This window comes from Dermacentor andersoni, chromosome 6, assembly GCF_023375885.2.
Source record: "Dermacentor andersoni chromosome 6, qqDerAnde1_hic_scaffold, whole genome shotgun sequence".
NCBI classification, from domain to species: domain Eukaryota; kingdom Metazoa; phylum Arthropoda; class Arachnida; order Ixodida; family Ixodidae; genus Dermacentor; species Dermacentor andersoni.
In genome coordinates, this window is record NC_092819.1 from 80639040 (window position 1) to 80653465 (window position 14426).

Consider the following 14426-nt stretch of genomic DNA (forward strand, 5'->3'; position numbering starts at 1 on the left):
TCCTCCTGTGCCTTGTCTGACTGTAGTTCAGAATGGCTTGAGTGAGCTCCGCTGTAAAGGCCGTTCCTCTGTCGGTGATGAGGACTTCTGGAGCACCATGTCGCAAGAGGATGTTCTCGACGAAAAATTTAGCCACTTCGGCTGCGCTGCCTTTCGGTAGAGCTTTAGTTTCAGCGAAGCGGGTGAGATAGTCCGTCGCCACGACAATCCACCTATTCCCGGAAGCTGATGTCGGAAACGGTCCCAACAAGTCCATCCCGATCTGCTGAAAAGGTCGGTAAGGAGGCTGGATCGGCTGTAGTAATCCCGCTGGTCTTGTCGGTGGTGTCTTGCGTCGCTGACAGTCGCGGCATGTCTTGACGTAACGGGCGACATCGGTGGTTAGGCGCGGCCAGTAATACCTTTCTTGTATCCTCGATAGCGTCCGGGAGAAACCGAGGTGCCCAGCGGTCGGATCGTCATGTAGGGCGTGCAGTACTTCTGGACGTAGCGCCGACGGAACAACAAGAAGGTGGTTGGCGCGGACTGGTGAGAAGTTCTTCTTCACGAGTAGGTTGTTTTGAAGCGTGAACGAAGATAATCCACGCTTAAATGCCCTTGGGACAACGTCGGTGTGCCCTTCCAAATACTCGATTAGGGCTTTTAGCTCCGAGTCTCCTCGTTGCTGTTCGGCGAAGTCTTCCGCGCTTATTATTCCAAGGAAGGCGTCGTCATCCTCGTCATCTTGCGGCGGCGGGTCAATGGGGGCGCGGGATAGGCAATCGGCATCTGAGTGTTTTCGTCCGGACTTGTAGGTTACAGTGATGTCGTATTCTTGTAGCCTGAGGCTCCACCGTGCCAGCCGTCCTGAGGGGTCTTTTAGGTTAGCTAGCCAACACAACGCGTGATGATCGCTGACCACCTTGAATGGCCTGCCATATAGGTAAGGGCGAAATTTCGCTGTGGCCCAAACGATGGCGAGGCATTCCTTTTCGGTTGTAGAATAATTGCCTTCTGCTTTTGACAATGATCGGCTAGCGTAAGCTATCACGTGTTCATGCCCATCTTTTCTCTGGACTAGGACGGCACCGAGGCCTAGGCTACTGGCGTCAGTGTGTATTTCGGTATAGGCGTGCTCGTCGAAGTGCGCAAGTACGGGCGGCGACTGCATGCGTCGTTTGAGTTCTTGAAATGCGTCGCCCTGTGGCGTTTCCCACTTGAACTCGACGTCACATTTAGTTAGCTGTGTCAGCGGCTCAGCGATGCGTGAAAAGTTCTTGACAAATCGCCTGTAGTAGGCACACATGCCAAGAAATCTACGCACTGCCTTCTTGTCGGTGGGCTGCGGGAACTTTGCAATGGCAGCTGTTTTCTGCGGGTCGGGGCGTACTCCTGATTTGCTGATGACGTGGCCTAGGAATAGAAGCTCATCGTAAGCGAAGCGGCACTTTTCTGGCTTCAGAGTGAGCCCTGATGACTTGATGGCCTCTAGTACTGTGGCAAGCCGCCTAAGGTGATCGTCAAAATTTTCGGCGAATACAACGACGTCATCCAAGTAAACGAGACAGGTCTGCCACTTCAATCCTGCTAAAACCGTGTCCATCACGCGCTGGAACGTTGCAGGCGCCGAGCACAGTCCAAATGGCATAACCTTGAACTCGTAGAGGCCGTCTGGGGTGATGAAGGCGGTCTTTTCACGATCTCTTTCGTCGACTTCTATTTGCCAATAGCCAGACTTGAGGTCCATCGAGGAGAAGTATTTAGCGTTGCAGAGCCGATCCAATGCGTCGTCTATCCGTGGGAGAGGGTATACGTCCTTCTTCGTGATCTTGTTCAGACGACGATAATCGACGCAGAAACGAAGGGTTCCGTCCTTTTTCTTCACCAGCACAACAGGAGATGCCCACGGGCTTTTCGACGGCTGGATGATGTCGTCGCGCAGCATTTCGTCGACTTGTTCTCTTATAGCTTCACGTTCTCGCGGCGAAACTCGGTAAGGGCTCTGGCGAAGTGGTCGAGCGTACTCCTCGGTGATTATGCGATGCTTGGCGACTGGTGTTTGTGGAATCCTCGATGACGTCGAAAAGCAGCCTTTGTATCGCCGGAGCAGACTTCTGAGCTGCTGTTGCTTAATCACGGGGAGACTTGGATTAATGTCGTAGTCTGGTTCGGCAACCATGGTCGTCGGGGTAGATGCGGCGGAATCCGAGAGGACAAACGCATTGCTGTTTTCCAGAATTTCCTCGATGTATGCGATCGTCGTGCCCTTGTTGATGTGCTTGTACTCCTGGCTGAAGTTTGTCAGCAACACTTTCGTGTTTCCTCCGTGCAGTCGAGCGATCCCTCTTGCGACGCAAATTTCACGGTCTAGCAGTAGACGTTGGTCGCCTTCGATGACACCTTCTAAGTCAGCGGGTGTTTCGGTGCCGACCGAAATAACAATGCTGGAGCGAGGCGGGATGCTCACCTGATCTTCGAGCACACTCAAGGCGTGGTGACTACGAGGGTTCTCCGACGGTATCGCATGGTCTTCCGACAGAGTTATTGACTTCGACTTCAGGTCGATGACTGCGCCGTGTTGGTTGAGGAAGTCCATGCCGAGAATGACGTCTCGTGAACACTGTTGGAGGATAACGAAGGTGACAGGGTAAGTCCGGTCGTGAATGGTAATTCTTGCCGTGCACATTCCAGTCGGCGTTATGAGGTGTCCTCCGGCGGTACGAATTTGAGGGCCTTCCCACGTAGTCTTAACTTTCTTCAACTGGGCGGCGATGTGTCCACTCATGACGGAGTAATCAGCCCCTGTGTCGACTAAGGCGGTGACTGCGTGGCCGTCGAGAAGCACGTCGAGGTCGGTGGCTCTTTGTCTTGCATTACAGTTCGGTCTTGGCGTCGGATCACGACTGCGTCGCGTTGACTTGTGGCTGGTATGTGACGTCGTCAGGTCGTCTTTCGTCGTCGCATTCTTTCCTTCCAGACTTCGTCGGGACGGCGGCGTGTCGTTATGTCGTCGAGGTAGTTTCTTCGGCGTCTTCGTCGGCGGCGGAGGATCTTCGACAGTTCGACGGACAGCAACCGCACCTCCATCGGTTGCTGCTTTTAGTTTTCCGGATATGGGCTCGCTGACCGGCCCCGAGCTGGGCCAGTGTATGGTCGGCGCTGCGGCCACAGGTAGCGGCCTGGTGATGGTGAACGCGACGGTCGTCGAGAACTCCACTGAGTAGCCGCGAGGTAGTCGGCGATATCGCGAGGGCGTTCACCTCTCTGCGGGCGCGGAGCATTGACGGCGAAACCTCGCAGTCCCATCTCCCGGTATGGGCATCGGCGATACACATGGCCGGCTTCTCCGCAGTGATAGCAGAGCGGACGGTGGTCGGGGGCTCGCCAAATGTCCGTCTTCCTCGCGTAGGTGCGCTGGGCGACGGGTGGGCGTGCTGGCGGCGGCGGCGGCGGACGACGGAATTGCGTCGTTGCAGGGCCCTGGCGTGGTCGCGGAGGGGGACCTTGACGGCGTGCGACGGCGGCGTAGGTCATCGCTTCTGGCTGGGGCTGCGGTAATTGAGGTTGCACCTCAGGAACCCCAAGCGATCGCTGAACCTCATCTTTCACGATGTCAGCGATCGAAGCTACTTGAGGCTGCGACGAAGGCAGGACCTTGCGCAGTTCTTCGCGCACAATGGCCCTGATGGTCTCTTGAAGGTCGTCCGAACCCAGTCCTTGGATGGCATACTGCGGCGTGTGCCCCTGGCGGTTATATTGCCGGGTGCGCATCTCCAGAGTTTTCTCGATCGTCGATGCCTCTGCAGAAAACTCAGCCACAGTCTTCGGTGGGTTACGAATAAGTCCGGCGAAAAGGTCTTGCTTGACGCCACGCATCAGGAAGCGAACTTTTTTCTCCTCCGACATTTCCGGGTCGGCGTGCCGGAAAAGACGGGCCATCTCCTCCGTGAAGATCGCGATCGTCTCGTTTGGCAGCTGCACTCTGGTTTCTAGTAGAGCTTGGGCTCGCTCTTTTCGCACGACGCTTGTAAACGTGTGCAAGAAGCCGCTTCGGAACAGGTCCCATGTTGTCAATGTCGACTCCCTGTTCTCGAACCACGTTCTGGCGGCGTCTTCTAGGGCGAAGTATACATGCCGCAACTTGTCGTCGGAGTCACAGTTGTTGAAAGTCGCGATTCGCTCGTACGTCTCCAACCAGGATTCCGGGTCTTCAGTTGCTGCTCCATGGAAGGTCGGTGGGTCCCGAGGTTGTTGCAGGACAATCGGGGTCGCTGGGGCAGCCATTGGGGTTGTCTTGGCCACGATCTTCTTGGTCTTCTCAGGTAGAAGTCCGTGTTCCGGGGGCAGCTGTTGCAGACGACGGCTTGCTCGATGGTCCGTGACTACGTTGGTGCTCTCTTTACGGTCCGGGCTTGGATCACGGCTTGTCGGGGGCGTCCGGTACATGGACCAAAAGCACCTCCACCTCACGTGGTGGTGACGTTAAGAACACAGTAGCAATACTGTGAAAGGCAAAACTAGATTTTATTGGGCGAACCTGTGCCCGCAATACAGGCTACACTTATAGCACAACGAAAGCGGCGAACACAGTCGGCGATCGTCGGAAATCTGCCCAGCGGGTCAAGCGCGTCGGCTTTTATACAGCAGCCGTCGAATGTTCCAGACTAATCGCTGGGACCCGCGCGTATTCCACAATGTTCTACGCCATTCGCGTCAGGCGATGAAATCAGATAACATAAGGTTCGGCGACAACAGACAGCCGGGTAGAATCATCGATAACTTTCCAGAAACGTCGGATACATGCAGGCGCGTCCGTCGCTGTGCGATTACAGTTGTTAAGCGGCGAAACGTGGTCGCCCGATAAAGATAAGTACACGTGTCAATATGGTCCTAGGACTAGTCTACGTAAACACCATAAACAGAGAACAGTTTTTTACACCTTACTGTGAACGTTGACTGTGGCCATGCATACTTTCATTAAACCGGATATGCGACCCCCTTGTTTGTGGTTGAAAAAAAAAATAGAAAGAGAGAGAGAGAGAGTGAGAGAGAGAAGTAAGCTTTGTGTTGTAGATAGCTGTATATTCAGAACAAGGCTGCGGCGTATAGAGAAGTTCATCTGTTGCACGAATCGCACCCAGGGGAGCGTGACCGGCTTCCGCGAGCAATATTCCTGGTGGCTGTGGCAGCCGCATTCTACTGAAATAACGCTGCCTGGCATTGTACTGTTCTAAACTGCTAGTTTCCTTTGATCTATAGCTCCCGAAAGGCTGTGTCGCTACAGACAATGGTTCCGCCGGTTTTGTTCTACACGCATCTTGGGTTAGCATCGGGCACAGCGAGGTTAACACAATCGCCTTTATCGCTCCTGAAGTTGCTGGATATTTCCCCGCGCTTTTAAGAAGGAATCAGAAGAGAATGAGACGGAAGCAATGCTATTTCCCAGATAATCTATCTTAAGAGCGCTGGAAATATTTGATAATGTTATGTTTCCAACTTGCCAGATTTTCTGTATTAATTAATACACGTTCACGAAAGTTGGTCATTAGTTAGTTCGTTCTTATTTAGTAAGTAAGTAAAACAGTAAGTTAGATAGTTGGTTAGTTAGTTAGTTATGTAGGGTTATCCGGCGCAAGAGCTGACTGGGCTCTCTCGCGCCAGGTGATGCATTTGGTAATTCCTTAGGCACAAATCACCTCAAGCGCGGTTCAGAGCAAGCACGATCCACACACTTTTATATAAGTGATCAGTGGTGACCTGCCTACGGTGCCCTGGAAGTCGAGCCAAACACGCGTTCACTTCTCATTAGCTGCACTGTACGTGTGGAATTGAATGAGATGTTTAAATTTTGAAGTTCTGTAGCTGAAAAGAATAGGTGATATCAAGCACTGTGTCCCACGGTATGAAAACTGATTGTCTTAATGTAAAGAAAGGACAAATCAAACATGGGCACTACATGGAAATAAACATATGCAATATAGAAGTCTTATACGTCCGCTTCTGATTGCAACGACTCGGTTAAGCACTTCACGTCACTCATATATCATGCGCCTAATTTAACAGATGATTCTTGTTGTTCTTTGCCCCGCCCGACAGAGGGAAGCAACAAGCATTTTCCGAGTGCTTTATCTGGACCTGAATTGGCAGATAATAGACCGTCTTTAAAAGCGTGTCCGCGAACAAACTTCTTAATGTGTTTGGTTTACCGGGCTACCGGAGCAGCAACACGGCAGCAACAGCGCTGGTAGCGACAAATTCTGACGATTCGTCTAATCGCAATGCCTTAGGTACATTTTTCGTCTTACATGAGTTTTCTTGAAAAGAAATTGAAAAAGGCAACGCGTTCGCGGTTGCGCCGCTGCCGAAAACTTAAACCTGCAGCCAAGTATTACCTGGTTATTATCTGGCGCAGCTATGAGTCACCACCTGGCGCCGCCGAACCGGCCGCTGACCTTTACGTCTCTGGTAGCCCAGTAATCCACAAAACAGTACACCAAGTTTTCGGAAATCCTAAGGCTCTCAATATGCATGGATACGTTTACAAGAAAAGGCTTCCAATTTAGTTATCAGCTCGCGCCGTATGTTCACGCTTGTGCCAAATAAGTTCTTGCTAAAGAGCGCGGAGATCATAGCTTAAGACTGACCTACTTTCTCGTAATGAGGGCTAGAATATGAACTGACATGGAACAGGCACCCACGCAGCACCCACGCAGCACGCACACACACAACGCACGCGCAAGACTGACAATGCAGAGGAGTAGCCGCCGCTGGATCTTCGCATGGCATTTTGAAATTCTTTGATGTCCTCTAGCTCTTGCATCTAGAAAGAGTGCAGAATTTGCAAAGTCGTTTGAACTGCAATGACAGTAATATCCACTTCTGTGCTCTGATTAAGAAAGGCTCTATAATGCGTTGGTTCTTGCGGCGTCCATCCGAATAGGTTTTTGAGTTCTGCCAGTCCGTTTGTGCAACGGCCAATGTTGCCTGTGAGCAAGCTCCATACATATGCAGATGCTACCTGCACACTAACCTCCGCCTCGTCGTCCACTTGTAGGAAACCCAGGTCGTCAGCCAGGAACTTGCTTTCAAATAGCGGATGTCGAGCGAGACTGCTGTCGGTTTTGCTGCCGGCGATGTTGGGGCAGATGGCTATAACAAAAATGAGGACTGTAACAAAAATAAGTTCGAACTTTGTATGGTAGTTGCGCTGTATTCCACCAGGGGTCACGACATCTAGCAGTTGCGTCGTATCGTGCCACGTGTCGAGGGATGTGACATGTGGGCAGCGTAGTCTGGATACCTGTGTTTACTCTTCGGTACACGTTATGGCGTCTACTCGCAAGGTACGAACCACTGCTGAATAAGCGAGTCGTAGAGCTACGCGCGCAGCAGCCACTATAGCAACGGCAAATTCAACAGACTGCTGTACAGAGAGCAGCACAAGCTGCAGCTCGCCGTCGACGCCAGCCGGACAGTTCAGTTCGTTGCAGTGAAAACGACGCAAGGAGACTTCGCCGCGAAGACTCTGCAGTGCGTGTTGCCAAGAATAGAACTCTGATGGAGCCGGTCCTCCAGCTTACGCTATGACTGTGCTCCGTGCGCCGCGCCGGCGTGTCACTTTTTCTTTAAATATTAGAAACACAGCTAATAAAATGCCTACCGAAATGGTGCTCTCGAAGGGGCTTGGACGTTTCGGCTGCCCCAAGGAAGCCTTGTTCATCCGTGCCAAAGCAGAAACGTCCACTCCCTTCGTCATCATTTTAGTTGGTGTTCATTCTGTTTCTTATATGAATCTACTTCTCGTACGAATGAGCACTTCGTCCAATGATTGTTTTCGTGATCTTGCTTTATTGACAAGTACGCGTTATATTATTCTCCATGACTTCTGTTTCTAGCCGAGTTGCGCAATTAACCGCAATCTTTAAAAAATTAAGAAACAAACGAGAATCGTATTTTTTCTATTCAGTTTTCTACTTGCGTTTTACCTGAATGATAAAAGGTAAGGGTTGGAAGAGCTTACATATTCATCGCTGATTTCCTTATTTATTTTTATACTTTTCTGACTAACCAGGAGGGAAAAGAGTAGATTTGAGTATTAGCAGATGTCTTAAAGTTTTTCCCATTTGAGGTGGCAATAATGGCAAGGCGGTAGTCCTAGACATAAAGAGGTACCGACATGATACGTTTGATTATTAATTTCTTGCGTTAAATGAAAGCCATAGACCTCTAAACACAAGAAAAATAGAGAGAAGCCTCAGAGTGCCGTTAGTTATTTAATATTTAAAATTTTCTACAGCCAGTTTCTGTTTCGTTTCCAGTATCCCGGCCACGGCGGCCGCATTTCAATGGAGGCGAAATGCGAAAACACCCGTGTACATAGATTTAGGTGCACGTTAAAGAATCCCAGGTGGTCGAATTTTCCGGAGTCCTCCACTACGGCGTGCCTCATAATCAGAAAGTGGTTTGCGCACATAAAACCCTACAATTCTTCTCTGTTTCGTTTCCAGTAAGTTACTGTGCAGTGACGTCACGGCGCAGTATGTGGGAACAGGACATTGCGACGTTTTGACATTCGCTCCACTTGCTCACTCGTCCGGTATACTGCTACAACGACCTTCACAACAAATACCAATGCGAGGCGACCGAGCGAGTCAGAGAGGGTGTCAGAACGTCGCAATGCCCGGCTACCACGTGACTACATACGTTGTTGTTACGCCACGACACAGTATCCTCCTGAAAAACGAAAGGAATACTGGCCGTAGAAAAGTTACCACATTAAATTATTTAGGCTGCTTTGAGGTTTATCACTATATTTTTTTTTAGGTTTACAGGTTTAAAACCTACATATAACTAAAAAAGAATGAATTATCGAAAATATGTCAGTACCCCTGAAAGAAGTGCTGACGTTGATATTTCCGACTCATTTCTTGTTCTTCTTAAATGAAGGTTCTAGACTTCGAGACCATAGAAAACATGATAGCAAGCCTCAGTTCTGCCTAGATAATTTATTGGCTTTTCTACAGCCAGTCTTCGTTTCGTTTGTGAGGAGGTTACCGCGTCATGACGTCATGGTGGAGAACGTGGTCAAGTGGGAGCAGGACATTGCGACGTTTCGGCACTGGCTCCGGCTAGCTCGGTCGCCTTCTTTGTCCCTACTCGTTTAAACGCCCGAAGTAGCAGCGTAGCGTATGACCGAGCGACTCTCAAAACATCATGATGTTCCGCGTGACCAACTTCTGCGTCATGACGCCACAACACGGGGAAATGAAATTGAAACTGGCTGTAGAGAATCTGTTATATGAAATACAGTCAGAAATACTACGTCAATATTCCTTTGAGAGTTTCTCGGTACAGTGAGTTGGGAACAATGCTGTGTCGCGCTTCACAGCAATAAGTACAATGCTGTCGCGTGAGAATAAAACAAGGCTAAGGGAATGATAGGGTTCGTGCGATTGTCAATGGAGCAGTTCATCGTCGAATACTCGTTCTGATGGCAGTCAAATACCTTGCGCAAGAAGCGCAGTCAAAAGCAAAAATACATTTGGCGGGAGAAGAGGTCACGAAAACCACGTTTCAGTGAGGATGGATTCAATGCCACACAGCTCGAATTGATTCTGCAAATATTTAAGAAAGTTCTTCAATTTTTTTAAAAAAGAAAATGGGCCTATAACTGTGACTAGAGCGATACTGAACGTTGCTTTTGATGCTGCCTTGTTTACGTTGCAGGGCGTCCTGGTTCACGAAGTCGACGAAGGACAGCCCTGCCTGACCTGCAAGGACAAGTGCCCCGGTTTCAGTCCCCACCTTTGGAGGTGAGTGTGGCAAACCTGACGGTATCTGTGCTTTACTTAGAGAGAGATAAAAAGAAAAAGCTTAGGAATATCCGTTGCTTCTTATCTCGGGCGCACGTACTCCGAACCGCCGTCGCTATAGACAAACAATCGCTGTAGCGGTGCTGTGGCGCGCTTGGAAGCGGTACAGTAGTATTCGGTGCACATTGAACTTCGAAGTTGTTCGTACACCGCTTGAAAGAAGCAGCGAATCACCACACACGCCCGCGATGCAATATTAGTTGAGCTAGCGAAATGCGTACGAAATTCGCGCTTAAGGGAAGCCAGTAAGGACACTCCAGGACGAAAGTCTGAGGGGAAGCTGCCAGCACTATTGTTATGCTCATCATGACCACAGAAAAAAATAAAGAAAAATCAAACAATTAAGTTTTCCCGTATCACAGCACCTCCGGTGCTCAACCTGTGGGTCTCTTGGCATCGATTTGGTTTCAGACATATCGCATAACGTCGATGTTTTCGCGTCGCTAGAACACCAAGGCAATGCAACGTTAATGGAGGAGACGCAAACTGCACTATTAACGCGAAGGAGGTTGCCACAGGGATTTGACAGCTGCTGTACGCGCAGGGTGCTCGCCGGCCTGCTAGCTCAGTCGGTTAGAGCGTCGTGCTAATAACGCGAAGGTCGTAGGTTCGATCCCTGCGCAGGCCATTCTTTTTTCCCCTGCCTGTAATGATTTTTTTTTCATACAATATTGCTTTGGGGTAATATTGCGGCTCTGTTTTATCAAGAAAAGCATTTTATGGATGCGTCAAATCTTTGACCTTACCGGTCTTCGTTGCGTATCTCTGTGTCAGCTTTAAAGCGCATAGCTCTCTTTGGCGCCCTCAGCCGTTTTTCCTGGTTGGTGGTCGAACTTTCACCGTCCGATACAAAGGCGCCGACGCGAAGGGTGCTTGCGCTCGAGCAACCGAGTTTCATGGTACGTTCGTTGCCGATCGCCCACTAATAGTGATACTCGAGACGCACGGGCCGTACTACCGCTTTACATGGGCTGACTAACAGCTCTATTTTCTGTGGAATAACCCCATGTAACTAAAGACGCTACTTGAATATCCTCACTGCAGCTAGCGTATACCGTCAAGCACAACACTAATTTAATGAAGCGAATAGCCTTCCTGAAACGTCCGGATATTCGCTTACACTGAAAACCATCGTCGCTGATTTCTGCACAATTTCTTTATGGCAACTACGTATTAGCCGGCTATTCAAAATAGACAGTTAAAGACTAAATACAGTCATGCACTCCTGATCGACAAAAAAAAAAAAAAAAATGGGCTAACAAGTCCGCCATCCAGTTGGCTGGCCACGCTACAACAGCCTATATACGGTAGACGGCAGACAACACACATGACAGCTGATAAATCAGATACACGAGGTAACAGCTCTAGATGAGAACACATTTGCGCGCAAAATTTGTAGCACACTCTTTACAGTAAAGCTGGCAAAGGACGCCTCTACACGGTCACGCACGGGACACTAAAGTTCCGGTTGGAATTGCGAGCGTGAATTGCTTTCTATGTCCTCCGTTAGCGCCTCAGGAGTGCGAAGCCAACCACTACAGTGCCGCGTCCTCTAAGCACGGGTAAATGACCGGCTGAACTTAACAGCCAAGGCCAGCGGGAAGGTCGCTGCGGGGCTGGCGAACTTGGCTCACGTTGGCTGCGAGGTGCGCCGGGCACGGCTGAGTGCGGCGCGTTCCAGCTCGTGGCGACGCAACGTGCCGCGGTGGCTGCTTTGCATAATTGCGCCTCTCTCGCCCCAAGGCGGTGCCGTGGCGGAAGTAGCGTGCTATGCACCATTCGCGCCTTTCGAGAGTTGTTGTTGTTTCAAACGTTTATTAAGCAAAAAATGGAAACCAGATGCCTCTTGCCAATGCGTCAGACCTCTTGGGAAGAGATAAGTGAAAAGGGTTACGGTGATTTGTGGGAAGGGATCAACAGGCGAAATCAAGGAGGGTGAGAGACAAGATGTAAAAGGCCGCCACATACTGCTTTTGGCAGTTTGGATGGATGTGAAGGAATTAGGAGGTCCTCAAGCCACCGAGATCTTGAGTTATTTGGGAGGGCGTCCACGAGAATCCGTCGTTGCCCTTGAAACTGGGGAGATAACTAAAGGATGTGTTCAGTAGTATAAGGTAACTGGCAGTTCGAACACGTGCCCTGATCTGGTAGACCATGAGAGAAATTGTTGTCGTTTGGCAAAAGAAAGGAAAGTAGAAGACACGGTGTTGCCACAGGCTGACTTGCTGGGAGCGGTAAAAATAAGTGCCTGATATATTACGAATGTGCAGGGAAAAGTTCTTTCTCTGAAATCTCGCAGACGGCGCTGGGTAATTTTGTTCGGCGGACATCCACCTTGGAAGAACGTTTGGCTTCCGAGTTAGGTAATCTCCAGCCGGAACCTTCAAAATGACTCATAGAGCCTGAAAACTCCAGGAGCCTTGAACTTGGGAACAGCCTCATCGTCGGCGACCTAACACTGATTTACACAACCACCGACTCTTAGAAATTGGCCAGAAATTTTGAGCAATTCTCAAATGCCACGCTGCCGGTACGTCGGGAAGGTTGACCTGCTGAATGACGGAGGCTGTTGGGGTCTCGGTGCTGACGCCCGTTATTGCAAATGGGTCGCAAGCCCCAAGGGTAGCGTTGGCCTGGCGGCCTGGGGCACTGGAAGCATCCGAAGGTCCCGGCAAAGCAAGAGTAGACTGGTAACAGAACAACTTGTTTATTCTAACATAGCAAAAGAGCGGCCGGTCAGGTCGACCGAAGTGGAGAGACGGGAGAGCACGTAACTCAACAGTACAAATCGGAGCCTCTCTCTTGGCGTCCGGGGGCAGCTGCTCTTATACTCTCGGCGTCGCGGGCCAGAAGGAAGGTCACGGGAAGAGCCCACGCGACGGCGGAGTATGAGCCCACGACGGCGCGCACGGTCGAGCCGAGAGACATGTTGAGCCGAGTGTAGTGACGCATCGCCAACCCGCCGACGGACAGACCTGCTGGCTCCTCACTTGGGGAGCTCCGCTCCCCGGCTGCCGCGCTTTGACAAGCGTGGGCACACACACACACACGCACATACGAAGACACGTGGCACTGAAACACGCCTGGACACGCTTGGCGGGGAGGCGTTGCGGCGGCGTCGAACGGGCCAAAATGTCCGCCGCTTTGAACGAAGCCCCGGCGTCCGTTGCATCCGCGCCGGCATTACCGCGCGTTGTAGGCGAAACGTAACAGACCGCCCCGCCGGGGGAAGGAGATCCCGATGGTCAGGGGACTGCATCCGCTGTCCGGAGGGATGTCGCTCGATGATGCTCATAACCGAAGTCGGGCGTCCTTTGGCGTTTCTTGAGCGCAGCGCACAGAGAAGGCCTCGTTCTCACGTTCAGGTGCACACAGGACACTGCAAAGTGACTTCGGGAGAGTTGACATTTTTGTTCTCGTTTCCGGCAAGCGTTAGAACTACGCCGAAAGTCAACCGCTCAGTCAGCAAGCACGGCACAACCCTCACTAAGCCCTGCCAGGCTCTTTCCCCTTTTATACTGCTGCCTAGTTCCTTACAGTAGTTTAGCAGCACTCAGAACGCGTCCACAAATCGGAAAATTGCACTAGAAAGCACATCATCACTTTGAAACACTACACAAAAGCAATAGGTTAAAAATCCTGCCTCAGGAAGAAAAACATCAGTAACAAGCAATTTTGAGGCTGATTCCCACGTTAGGGGCTTCGACTTAAGCCATCGGCGTTACCGTTGAGACTCCCCTTTTTGTAACGCACCTCAAAGGAATATTGTTGCAAAGCGAGGCTCCAGCGCAGGAGGCGGCCATTTTTGGGAGAGATGGTCTGCAGCCATTGGAGAGGGCAGTGATCCGTTTCAATGATAAACCTCGAGCCAGCTAGGTAACATGACAATTTCTGAACGGCCCACACGATACACGCACACTCTTTCTCGGTGGCGCTATACGCCTGCTCACGACTCGTCAGCTTACGACTAGCATACAGGACGGGGTGTTCTACTTCTCCATTTTCCCGTTGGCACAGTACAACGCCCATGCCTCGCTCACTAGCATCACACTGAACAACGAACCCTTTTGTGTAGTCGGGCGATCGTAGCACAGGCTGGCTTGTTAGGGCGCTCTTTAGGGCGCTAAAAGCTCTTTCCTTTGTCTCATCCCAGACGACTGTTTGCGGCTCTGTCTTTCTTAGAGCATCCGTCAAGGGAGCCGCGATATCAGAGTACCTGGGGATGTACCTCTGATAGTAGCCGGCGACACCTAAGAACGACCGAATATCGGTCTTCGTGCGCGGTTGCGGGAAGTCTCGCACAGCGGCCACCTTTATTTCAGAGGGGCGGCGACGACCCCGACCAATCACGTGTCCGAGGTAGACAACCTCGGCCTGTGCTAACTGGCACTTGGGAGCCTTGACTGTCAAGCCCGCATCGCGCAGGCGGGTTAGCACTGCCCGCAAGTGCGCCATATGCTCAGGCCAGGATGCGGAGAATATCGCTACGTCGTCTAGATACGGTAAAGCGAATTCTTGCTGTCCCCGCAACACTTTATCCATGAGGCTTGAAAAGCAGTATGGCGCGTTCTTCAA

General features: G+C 50.9%; 1 protein-coding gene and 1 non-coding gene across 3 annotated transcripts in view; both read left to right on the forward strand.

Moving 5' to 3' along the window:
* Lmpt (four and a half LIM domains protein limpet) overlaps positions 1–14426 on the forward strand; it is a 423205-nt gene that overhangs the window by 132315 nt on the left and 276464 nt on the right. For both annotated transcript variants that reach the window (XM_050171203.3, XM_050171202.3), the window contains exon 2: positions 9706–9791. In XM_050171203.3, the coding sequence (XP_050027160.2) occupies positions 9706–9791 (86 nt within the window). The remainder of the gene's footprint in view (positions 1–9705; positions 9792–14426) is intronic.
* Positions 10406–10479, forward strand: TRNAI-AAU (transfer RNA isoleucine (anticodon AAU)). The gene has a single exon. It is a non-coding gene; the product is annotated as a tRNA-Ile (tRNA).